Source organism: Plectropomus leopardus, chromosome 20 (assembly GCF_026936395.1).
Source record: "Plectropomus leopardus strain MGB_pleo_1.0 chromosome 20, ASM2693639v1, whole genome shotgun sequence".
Taxonomy (NCBI): domain Eukaryota; kingdom Metazoa; phylum Chordata; class Actinopteri; order Perciformes; family Serranidae; genus Plectropomus; species Plectropomus leopardus.
Window position 1 is genome coordinate 25,037,259 of NC_142195.1, and position 12,471 is coordinate 25,049,729.

Below are 12,471 nucleotides of genomic sequence, written 5' to 3' on the forward strand. Positions count from 1 at the left end.
AAAAACAACCGGTTTTGGTCAAGTACTGCACCTTTTAGAATGGATGAAATGATATTTACAAATTTAACGTAAATGTACAATGCGAACATTTGAAGCCTCATCTTAGGTTAAGATGAACTTTGGAATGTGCTTTTACAGAGAAATAATGGATTTTGTTCCCCATCGCTTCCAAAACCAAATCTAATTACCTAAAAATATCTGTTTATGATCATTATGGACATGAGGAACAATTGGAGCGACCACTGATGCTTACTGTTCCAACTTAAGAGCTTACATGTGTGACATAATGCTCTTGAAAATGATATCTTTGGACAGCAGCCTTCCTGACAAATCTTTTTGCTCTCAGTAGCTTTCTGTCACTGGAAACTCTAACGCATTACTGTTATCTTCTTAAGTTAACTAACGCTAAAAATCTGAGCTTTATCACTGCCGACACTTTGGCTGCTCGGCTTCCTGCACACATGTTGCAGTTTGACCAGTTTCTTCACCAGCGTCTACTTTTACCTCCGCTGCTGTTTCTGCTTAGCGACAGCAGGAAAAAGTTTAACTTCCAAAGCAATTCAAGATCAGGAGTTCAACTTATACGCATCCGAAGTGTAAAACCCTCCCGAGGCGCTTCCTCCATGTGATGACTTTGATTGGCTTTTTATTCACAGTCACGCTCGTCGCTGATTGTACGAGAGCCTGATACTTATCCATTAACAGGCTGAAAGTCGGCACCTGTTCTTTAGTGTCTGAATGCGTTAAAAGTGTAGCTGTAATTATAATTCTGTGGTTTAAAAATGACTTTAATAATGATGCTATTAACAGAAAGGAGAGGATGTGGAAGATCAACTTTAGGAAAGATGTCTCTTAAAAACTTTTAATTGATATGTTTAATGCATCAAAGAGGAAAAATCTGCGAGAGTTGATCTGCGGTGCTGAATACATTAAAGCTCATCCAGCAGAAATAGCACATTAACTGAAATACAGAACCATAAAAAGAATATCAATATTCCTGAAAATGGTTAACCAGGTTTGAAATTTCAGTCTCTTCAGCCGTCAGAGTGCAGCATCTTCCTAAAGAGAAATTAGTAACACTGCAAAAGCTTCTCATTTCACTCCCAGTAAGAAACCAAATAAGTGTCAATATAATGTCAAACTATTCAATTAAGAATTATTATCCCAATTATTAAAACTGTAGGATGCAGTTCACTGGAAACGGAAAAGATGGGATTCATGTTTACTTTTGGCTAAGCATTTAGTGTTTATCTGAAAAATGAAAAAACACCAAATTTGGAGACATTTCATTGGACTGCAAAGCCACTAGAAAATTCAGCCTCTGTCTATATTACAATTATTTTTTCTTCACACTGCATGCATGATATGTGGAGTAAGTCTCACTGTAGACTGTCTCGATGTCCTCTTCCTCCACAGAGATCGTTCAGAAGGTGAGAAACGGTCAGAAGCCGTACTTTCGGCCGACGACAGACAACAGATGCCACTCGGAGGAGCTGACCATCCTGATGGAGGGCTGCTGGGCCGAGGACCCCGCAGAGAGGCCTGACTTCGGCCACATCAAGATCTACATGGCCAAACTCAACAAGTGAGTCCAAAAGTTCATCTGTTTTTATCACCCAGCCTCACGGTGCTTTTCTTTAACCCCTTGAAACCTCAGCAAATTGGCTCAAACTCTTTCAAAAAACATGGGAGAAAGGCAGTGAGCAACTCAAAAGAAATTACTCAAAATTAGCAAAGAATGAATGAAAAGTAGCAAAAAATTTCATGAAAATTAGAAAAAAACAACAAATGAAAATGTTTTTTAAAAAAACAAAAAAACAAGCAAGGAAATGGCTTGAAGTTCTAAAAATGTAAATGTAATTCACTTTAAATGTATAATTAAGTAATAATTTTCGCAAGGTTTAAATGTGAACGGCGCCCAAACGTAACACAAGAAACTGATGTCAATCCAGGTTTCAAAGGGTTAAAGACTCAGTTCACTAAAAAAAAGACAAACGTAAGACAAGTCTTAATATTGCAAGAGCTAAGGAAATTTTGGGTAAACTGTCCGTTTTTCTGAATTATTTCAAAACACCAGGATCTGGAAGTACTCTTAATTAAATAAACTTTCTTTTCACTTCCATCCTCTTTCTCAAAGCGGAGATAATTTGACAAATCGACATGGACAGTCCGGTCTTCCTCAAACTATCAGTATCTTCACTGCCAACACAACATATGAACGCAGTGATGAAAACCTGATGTACTTCTGACGGCCGTGCAAGTCGATACGTTTAAGAGATTAAAAAAAGACAAACAGCAAAAAGAATCATGTTCTGGAAATCGCAGAGGCAATTTTAGATAAAAGGCTGTTTGTAATTCCTGACAGGCGGCTCTCAACAGGAAGTGCTCTTTGCTGCCTTTCCATCTCCAAGTGTGTCTGTGTGTGTGTGTGTATGTGTAAGAAAGCGGAGTGTGTGAATCCATATTTCTGCCATTGTTTTCCATGATCCCATGAATCATTCATATGCATATTTTGGTTCCGAGCTTTGTGTCGATGAAGGAGAGGCGCGGATGTTTCCCCTCGAGTAGAGCAGCTCTGTCAGAGAGAGTTACTGTATGAAGCATCAAGCTGACACAAAGGGACACTCGTGCAAACACACACACACACACACACAGACACATTAAAATACACAGCTTATAGTACATTCTGTATTTAACTAGAGCCTGGTGAAGGCTAGTTAGGAAAGTATAAAATATTTATATTTATGTACAGATATAATAATAAAAAGTGGCAAAAATCTAGAAGAAACACCAAAATAAAAAAGCCCTGCACAAAAAAAAGTAATAAAGCTAAAACATACATCTGTATCATGTAACAACAGTAACAAATTAGCATGTTCTCTGCATGAACCTGTAAAAGTTTGCTTCTAGTTCACATAAGCTGCTTCAGGTCAAACTTTTGCCTCTCTCCGTTGGGTGATTTAAATTTAATTTATTTCATTTACTTCACTTACAATTTACATGTAAGTTAAGTAGTTGCGTAGAGTGTAGAAGTAGCATCAAACTTTGAATATTCAGATTAATTAAAAAAAAGAAACACAACAACAACATAATAATCACAAGATCAGATCTTAGAATTAAGAAAAATATCTCAGAGAAAACCATCTCATCATTATGAAATTTTACCTCATAAGATCTTTTTTAGTAATTATGACATAAGAATTTATAAATATTAAAGGAATGCTTAACCCCACCCAAAAATGACCATTCGTATATCAATTATTCACTTCATGTTCTGTTGATTTTGTGGAGAAAATGTGTCTCATACTCCAGTGAATGCAGGAGTAATCAAGAAAAATACATTTTCAGGGCCTTTAAAATTATGGTCAAGATCCCAAAAGTTTCCAAAAACACCAAATATGTGTATACTGCGAAGAAATGTGTGTTAAATTGTGCATAAAGACAACTATAATATTTCAATTTAATGTAACAATGCAGCCAAAATAAGCCATTACTCAGCCAAAACATCATATAACCTCAAAAAAAAAGTTGGAACAAACTGATATACTACATGTGTGATACTGACATACAGATGAATCCACATATAACTGGGAAAAACAGGTGTTAAAGGCTGTATTTTTGGGTTAAATCAGGGTTTTAGGAGGGGAAGCAGCGTGCTGAGAGAACACAGTTCAGCTGCCAGAGGTTTTAATGTTCTGCCAGCTGCAGTCGACCTTCCTGTCCTGCGAGTTGTGACGTGGAGATCAAAACACCAGTCACGGTCCATTACACTGAATGACAACTTGGAGCTTTCTGCCTCTAACACGGTCGTGTTGTGTGGTTTTGAGCTCAGCTGAAAATAAGATTACAGTTGTGTAGTTGAGTGCTGATTTGTACCTGCATTTCAGACCCATGATCGAGCTGTGTTCTGCTTTCACTGTATGTACCTCACATTGTCTTATTGTTTTTGCAGTCTTCAGCTCGCTCTGTGATATTGAGCGATGACGCAAAGTTTTACCTCGTCTCACTGCTGAAGAGGACACTAGTGCCGTGCAATCAATAGCCGAAGCAATCATGTTGACATCCTTTCATTCACCATAATAGAGAGTGAGCAGTGGAGCAGGCTTTGCTTGATGTGTGTTATTGAATAGGAGAAAATCGCCTCCCAGATGTTGTCTTCACTGGCATTGGAAACTTTCTCCAGAATAAATGTCGGCATTGCACATTTTATAACATTATTATGTAGCAGAACTGTTGAAGCTAGTTAATGTAGTTAATTTGTGGTTGTGGCACAAAAACTACTTGGTTAAGGTTAGGAAAAATCATGTTTTGGCTGAAAATACCCACAAGATCACCTCCAGAAGAGCTGTGTGGTGTCACAAAAAAAAAACACCCAGGTTCAGTGGCACTAAGACTGCTGGAAACACCTTGATGTTTTGCTAATGAATAACAAGTTTTGTTGAGGAGCGAGGGGTTAATCTGAATTATTAACTGTGGTGACACCTTGCAGACAGAAGTATTTCACTGATATAAAGAAGGACCTCACAGAAACGTAGGCCGTCTATGCAGTAGAGAGACGCAAATCCGTGCAAATATATATTTGTAATAAATACGTATAATAATACAACTTGGTGCTACATGACCAGAGAAAACAGAGAAAAAGATGCTTTTGCTCCAGGGGTAGAAAACCTGCAACTACCAAAATGCAAGAATGGCCCATGTAAAAGAATATGCTGTCTGAATCTCGTATTACAGTTAACCCTTTGAAACAATTGTTTGAAATTTGAAACAATTTTGGTTTGATTTCTTTAAAAAACACAGAGGGAAGGCAATAAGAAACTTAAAAACACCAGGCCCAAAAAAAAACCCCAAAACAAAACAAACAGAAAAGAAGAGAAAATTACCTCAAAATAAGCAGAAAAAAAAGAAAACAGCTGATAAAAAATGTAGAATAAATAAATTTTATGTATTTTTTTTTTCCTTCATCATAACTTTAAATATGCAATTATTATAGTTATACATATAGTTTTCTGGACAATTATCCCTATTATTTTCTAGTAATGTTTTCTTTTTAAAAGAAATTTATTTCATTTCTTTGCCAAGTTGGTTAAGTTTTTGGCACTTCAGCTTTTTGTCTTAATTTTTAAGCCCTGGGGGCTACTGCTTGATCAAAATACAGCTTATGTAAGAGAATAACTTCCTGTTGACTTTTACAATCAACACAGATAATTCTCAGTTCTGCTTAGCAAGAGCGTCGCAGCGAATCAGCTCGCAGAGATGTGAAGAGCGCTTGAAAACATCAATCACAGTGAAGATTTCACCGCCTGCATTGTTTTTGTTGCTGTCACCTCCTCATTGGTGAGTTCAAGGCCGCTCTGATGTGAGATTTGAGAGTTGTGTGCCAAACACAACATGAGCTACATTGTTGTGAAATCAAACCCATAAAACTACAGCTGCATCTCTTTGTGCAATACTGTACCGTGTAATGACTGCTGAGCCTTCAGCCTCAAGGACGAACGATGTGCACACAGAGATGTGATGAGCAGGATGATGTCAGCTGTCATATTTTGCATTAAAAGGTTCTCAGTTTACTCGTGGATGCCAGGTCGAGTTTTCAATTTTTGCACGCAAATGTAGACAGATGCAAAAGCTCTGATCCTGCAAAGACGGACTGATTTGAGTGTAAATCTAAAAGCAGGTGGTTTGGAAGGGTCTCTATAAACAGATCTGTGTGGTTGTTTTTCCTCCCTGCCTGACCTCTCCTCTGTTAGCTTTGCAAGTCAGCGCGGGATGAGCCCGGTGATGTATAGCTTTCCATTTGTCGTGGCTCAGAGTACAGTGTGATTGACGTCCTCAGAGGCACTCAAGGATGCTCCTGACAGCTGCGTGCAAAGTACCTCCCAGTGTGTACGAAGCCCTCGGCCACTGAGCCCTGTGCGTTAATGCTCTGTTTGCCGGTTATTTTCATTAGGTAAATGTATGTTGTTGACATGACGTGATGGATGGCCTGTTATTTTTGGTGTGTGTGTGTGTGTGTGTGTGTGTGTGTGTGAGTGTGTGTGTGTGTGTGTGTGTGTGTGTGTGTGAGCTTGGGTTTGAAGGGCGCGGTAACAAGAGGGGTGTTCAGCAGTAAACGGTTCGGTTTAACCCACACAGGGAGCTGACACTTTGCACGCCATGAATAGCTGACCTCTCCTGGTGCACATCAAGTCTCTCACTGTCTGCCAGCACCGCTTATGTTTATTTCACTTTGTGTGCAGCACTGAAATGTTTCCTTTTTTCACCTAATAAAATACATTTTTTCTCAATTTTTTTCTGAAACACATCAGTCTTCAGATTTGAGGAAATCGTAACTTCCTGAATGTTTAGTCGCTTTGTAAACAAAAAAGCACTCAGAGAGCGCTTCCCTCCGCCAAGCCTACACAGTCCTCCACATTTGTTTTATAAATAGTAGAAAATGTTTTTAATTTTTAATCAGTGTCTGGATCCAGATCTGCATCAAAAATACACAGTGATAGACAAATATGCTGACTGGCTGGTGACAGCCATGATTCCCCAAAACTACGTCAAAAACTGGTTACAACTTTGTACAAATAGCTGATACTCACAAGATCTGAGCTATCTGGATTGATTTAAATTTCTCAAGTTGCTGCAGGGTCGTCTGCAAGTGATTCTGCAGGATCACTCAGAGTTCATGTGTGCATGTAGCATCTATGTCTGGTTGCAATTGCACATTGTGTTTGATAGTTAAAGCTGATTAATTCAGTCAGTAATATTCAAATAGCTGGACTTACAGTTCAGTTTAGCTATTATTCTGATTCTGACTAAAAGACTTCTAACAAATAACCAGGCTTATTAACTGAAAGTCTGCCCATCAAAAACCTCTCTATTTTTACTCAAATTAGTGCAAAATTACACCAACGTTTCCAGTAGTCTTCTTATGAATGTTCAGTTACGTAACAGTTCCTTATTTAGTAAAATCAACTCGTCAGCTGCAAATAAGCATGCGAGATGCAGCAGCAGCAGCTGCTCTCTCTCTCCTTGCCGCTGACCTCGGTGTCACGGCGAGGTCAACAACGGAGGCGGTGGTGGTAACTGCTCGTAGTCTGAAGGCACCTTTATGATTCAAAAGTCGGATTAAAAGTGCTTTATAAATAGACATATGACAACAACAAAAATGTATCAGCTGTTCATTGATCCATGGCCAAACTTTGTTTAAAATTTCAATGAAAGTGGTCAAGCTTTAATCATATCAACAGACAAACAAACAAACAAACGGAAACAAATGAGTAGTGATTCATCTGAGGGATGTTTTTCCACTTGCTGTAGGAGGATTAAAAGGCTTTAAATCACTTGCTGAAATGATTATTTTTCTGGCTTCTCATCTCTTCAGCATCACGCTCAGCATAGAGACATTTCTAGTTTGGATGAATGGTGGGAAAATATGGCTGTGTGTGATTTGCGGTGCAGTAAACAGTGCACGGCCTGTGTGATTGAGCTCGGTGCACCGATACTCATTACTGTCTCTCATGTCTCCCTCTGATGTTTTGTTCTTTTAACTTAAACAACACGTGGGTGTGTGTAGGATCGGTGACCCACAAGAAACAGGGCAGTTTGCCAGGCATTGATGCTTTTAGCCGCCACGGTGGTGTGGATGACTCACCTTCTTGCTCCGTCAGAGTAAATGCGTGTGTGTGTGTGTGTGTGTGTGTGTGTGTGTGTGTGTGTGTGTGTGTGTGTGTGTGTGTGCGTGCGTGCATGCGTAAGCAAATGAATGTAGAAATGTCATTATGCAATACATGTATCATATAATTATGAAATATTTGAAATGCTAAGATTGCAGGTGTGCAGTCGTGAATAGATACCCGTCACATATATAGAGATAACGTACTCAAAACAAAACTTGCTGGATGCATTAACAAAGTCAGAGAGACAGCTACAGCAGTCAGAGAGCCTGTGAGGCCCTTAAATGGTTAGATTTTTACCTCAAACATCTACACTACCAATTTAATTCATTTTTTTCAATGCAATTTCATTTATAAAGCCCATTATTACAAATCACAATTTGCCTCAAAGGGCTTTCCAGCATATGACATCCATCTGTCCTTTGACCCTCACAACGACTACAGAAAAAATCCCCCCAAAAAACTCTTCGACAGGGAAAAAATGGTAGAAACCTCAGGAAGAGCGACTGAGAAGGGATCCCTCCACCAGCATGGACAGATGTGCAGTAGATGATGAAAGAGGAGACTGCAAAAATTGAATTACATTTTGTGTATTGCGATACAGCTTTAAAATATCCTGATATTATATTTAAGCCATATCAGGGAATCATGAACTTGGACCGACCCGGTACAGAGTCATTCAAAAAGATTTGTTTGTTCATTTTAGGCCATCACCAGCCGCAAAAAAAAAACAGAAAAAAAAAAACAGTAGTACATACTGCCACATACACTCTCTACTGATTGGTAAAAATTGAAAAAATATGCTGTCACTCAGAATAAAAACACTGTATGGGCACTCAGCCGTACCTGATAAACATGTGTGTGCCTTCTGTGGCTCCAGAGGGAACAGTGTGAAATCTGATACATTTTATTTTATTTATCAGTTCGACCTGAGCTCTTCACCGACCCGGGGTGTGTGTGTTTATTGCCCAACTCTACTCTGTGTGTGTGTTTTCCACAGGGAGGGCAGCACCAGTATTCTCAACAACCTGCTGTCCAGGATGGAGCAGTACGCCAACAACCTGGAGAACCTGGTGGAGGAGCGAACACAAGCCTACCTGGAGGAGAAGAGAAAAGCCGAAAACCTCCTCTATCAAATATTACCACAGTAAGCACAAATGACGCTCGCACTTTTGTCCTTCCAACCAAAAAGCTTAAAACTCCAATTAACTTGAATCCAGCAAATAGGGCGAGTGTACGCAGCATGGCTCAGTGACACTGTCAATTGTGTTAAATCCCTGTATTAATTAAAGACTGGAAATCCCTCCCAACACCGCATTTTATTAACAGACACACATTTCCCCGTGGTGCGATCACGCAGTAGATGAAAGGGTACAGAGAGCGCTGACAGGCAAACTGCTCATTAAGTGAGACAGAGGAGCACACACGATAGTGAGTTTGGCATTTGGATAACACCACAGTAGCAAATCTCATCTTTCTCGCCTATTCATCCCCTTTTCCTGCTGAAAAATCGTCCCTTCTTCAAAGCTGTACTGACACGCAGAGAATGGCCTGAGAGAAAGGACAGATATCATTTCTCACTGCATTTGTGAATTAGACGAGCTGACTTCTGCCGCAGTGTTTTTGCCCTTGGTGTGATTTGATTAAGAGAAAATTAACATGAGTAGAATAAGCAAAGCTGAACTGACATGCTGTTACAATTTAACCTGCCAGGCGTCTGTAGCTGTGTTTTTGAAAGACGAGTCTTCAAGGAAGTGGTGTCAACAAAACAACAATCACCATCTCATCACCTCGTAGAGCTGCTTGTTTGACCTTTTTTTGGCTGGGTTGCAAAATTTGAGTCTGTGAGTGACTGAGAATCAGAATCAGAAATACTTTATTGATTCTCGGAGGGAAATTGTAGTTTGTTAGTCACTCTGATGCAAGCTTAGAGAATTATCCCAAGTAGAAATATGTACAAACACAAGAAAATAGATAAATTAAGTACATAATAACATTAATAAACAAATAAGAGAAAGCACAAGAAATATATGTCATAGCATGCACATATTGACCTCATCTCTCTCTTTCTCTCTCTCTCTCTCTGCATTCAGTTCAGTAGCAGAGCAGCTAAAACGAGGGGAGACGGTGCAGGCAGAAGCGTTTGACAGCGTCACGATTTACTTCAGCGACATCGTGGGCTTCACATCCATGTCTGCAGAGAGCACACCGCTGCAGGTACACAGCAATCAATGTCTCACTGCAACCCTGCACTCTGCAGCTCGCTCTCTCATGTATCCGTGCAACTTTTCTGTCTTTCCTCAACATCTGCAGAGCTCATCTATAAGCTTGTAAAAATCGCTGTTGGTGATCATGCTGAATTCTCCGTCTCTCTATTCATACATAAAAGTGCTCACCAGTATCAGGTCTCTACCTACAGTGTGTCTCATAGTTCCCACAGTGTGTGTGTTCCCACACACGGGCTGCAACTCAAAATAGTACAGTAGTTAGATGGAAGAGTGTGTTGACGCAGAGTTGAGTCACATTGTGCCACCACATATCTCCCTCTCACTTGAATACCAAAGGGAGGTTTTTAGAGCAAATACATTATCGTGATGGCACATGCAGGCAGAGGCTCTGAAGTGTTGATGGACAAGCTGACACCATCAAGAAGAGTGGAATTACCCCAACAACGGACATTTACTCTTCTCATCTTCATCTCTTCTTCTCAAATATGACTCTTAACAATGCTAGATATTTATATAGGTCAGCAAAAGAAGGCAGATTTATTAGTCAAAGTTTAAAACATAAAATTAAATTTACCATTGATCCTGCTATATCTTTAGAGCCTCACCCTAATGCCAGCTCTCCTCCCCTTCTTCATCTGGTGCTTTCGGGTTTGTTTCTCCCCTCTGGTCTGACTGGCTGGTCGGCGTATGCCATTGGTGGGGATCCTTTCGCGGTCTGCTGCATTCAGTTCAAGCCCCACACAACTTTTCCCGATGTTGATAAGTGCTTCTCTAATGTAGAAAAGTCATGCGTCAGCAAAAGGGGCCATGATGTTGAAAAAATAGAAAAATACAGCAAAATGTAGCAAGGATATGAGGAGCTACTGGCTGCTGCATCTACATGCACTACAATCCTACTTACCTTAAAACGTAGGAACCCTGTAATAATGATAATAACACGAGTTTGAAAAAAAAGACTACATAAAAGCTTGAAATAATTATATTTGAAAATAGACACATTTTCAGCTTCTCTCCCGGCCGTGAGCAGCATTGCCAAATATTTTTATTCTGTTTTGTGAAGCGGCTAAAAGAGAAGAACCGGATGATCTATGGGGCCTTCCTGGTTCATAAACTGAAAGCATTTCTGAGATTTACTCCGGTGCACGGCCATGTAGTGCTTCATAAACTAATAAAAGAATTATAAAATCAATACAAAAACTAACTGGTAACCAGTGTAATGACTTAAAAATAGGCGTAATGTGTACTCTCCTTTTTCATGCAGCAGAATTTTGAATAATTGTAGCTGATTAATTGTATTTTTCCGTAGACCAGGAGGGAGAGCGGTACCATCTTCGAGCCTGCTATTTATAAAAGCATGCATCAGTGTCTCGTGTTGCCCAGAGAGAGAAATGATCTCACTTTGGAGATGATCTTTAAATATGGGTGGTTATATTTTATTTAATAATAATGGCAACCCAACAAATATTAGAAATTCATGAAAATTGCTGTTTTACTAATGCATTTTTCTTCTTTTGTTGTATAAGACCACTATCCCTCACTGCCTTTGCAAGATAGATTATAAGTCACAGTAAAGATTACATGTCGTGTATTTTCAAAACAAAAACATACACAGGAGGTTTTTCAGCCCACATTAGCGTCTGCAGCTGTTTCAGGAGAGATTTGAGCTTTTGGCATCCAGTCGGTCAATCAAGCGCTTCACCGTGTGTTGACCTCTAATATTATTGGCCCTCCTTGTACCTTAACGGCCATTTTGAAAATGTTGTAGTGCATTAGTGAGATGTTGTTTGTGAACATATGAAGGATGCGATTGCACAGAGTCAGTAAGTGTAGGTCAGCGCTTTATTAACCTTGGAAGATGCAGCTGTGTTTGTCATCGTAAATGAAAGGAAGATGTTAATATGAGACAATGAATGCACAGGCACAAAGTACTTATTAGTTATATTTTCCTCTGACAATATCTCCGACACTCGAGAGCTCACAGCAAAACAATCTACACGTAAGAGGATTTTGGGGTTAACTGTCCCTTTAGGAGTTCAGTATGGACAAAATAATGTCAAGTGTCTCACAGTTTAAATGTTTTCGTCCACTTAGCGCTGCTCACTCTTAAAGTACAGCACAAAATGTCCTGACTAGATAAAGAGCCATCTGGGTTTTTTTATGTTCAGACACAATTATTAAAAAAAAAAAAAGAAATGACATTAAAGCTGAAGACTAAATAATAGACTTGCCTTTGAACAAACAGCCAACCTCTGACATTACTGCCACATTACAACTATTACGCCACACAATTTAGTAAATTTGACACAGATTGTGTTTTGTAATATTCCATCTGTGGATTTGATTCATGATCCTGTAAATGTGTCTCTCAGTGAGCCTCGGCGGGCGACCGTCCAGCAACAGACAGATTATGTGGAAGATTTTGCAGACTCACTGGTCTCGCAATCTGTCAGCCGTTTAACAAGAGAAAACAGTGTCAAATGCCGGATTTAACGTCTGTCTATTTTACGTCTTATTTAAGCCAAAATTCTGTCAGCTGGTACACAGACTTGTTGTTCAGCACTTAACTCCTTCTTGTTGCT

The 12,471-nt window shown here is 39.5% G+C and overlaps 1 protein-coding gene across 1 annotated transcript in view; it reads left to right on the forward strand.

Annotated features, from left to right (window-relative positions):
- The window catches only part of npr2 (natriuretic peptide receptor 2), a 71,955-nt gene that overhangs the window by 52,180 nt on the left and 7,304 nt on the right, over positions 1–12,471 (forward strand). The window contains exons 15-17 of the mRNA XM_042508869.2: positions 1,417–1,585; positions 8,665–8,811; positions 9,758–9,881. Coding sequence (XP_042364803.1) covers positions 1,417–1,585; positions 8,665–8,811; positions 9,758–9,881 — 440 coding nt within the window. The remainder of the gene's footprint in view (positions 1–1,416; positions 1,586–8,664; positions 8,812–9,757; positions 9,882–12,471) is intronic.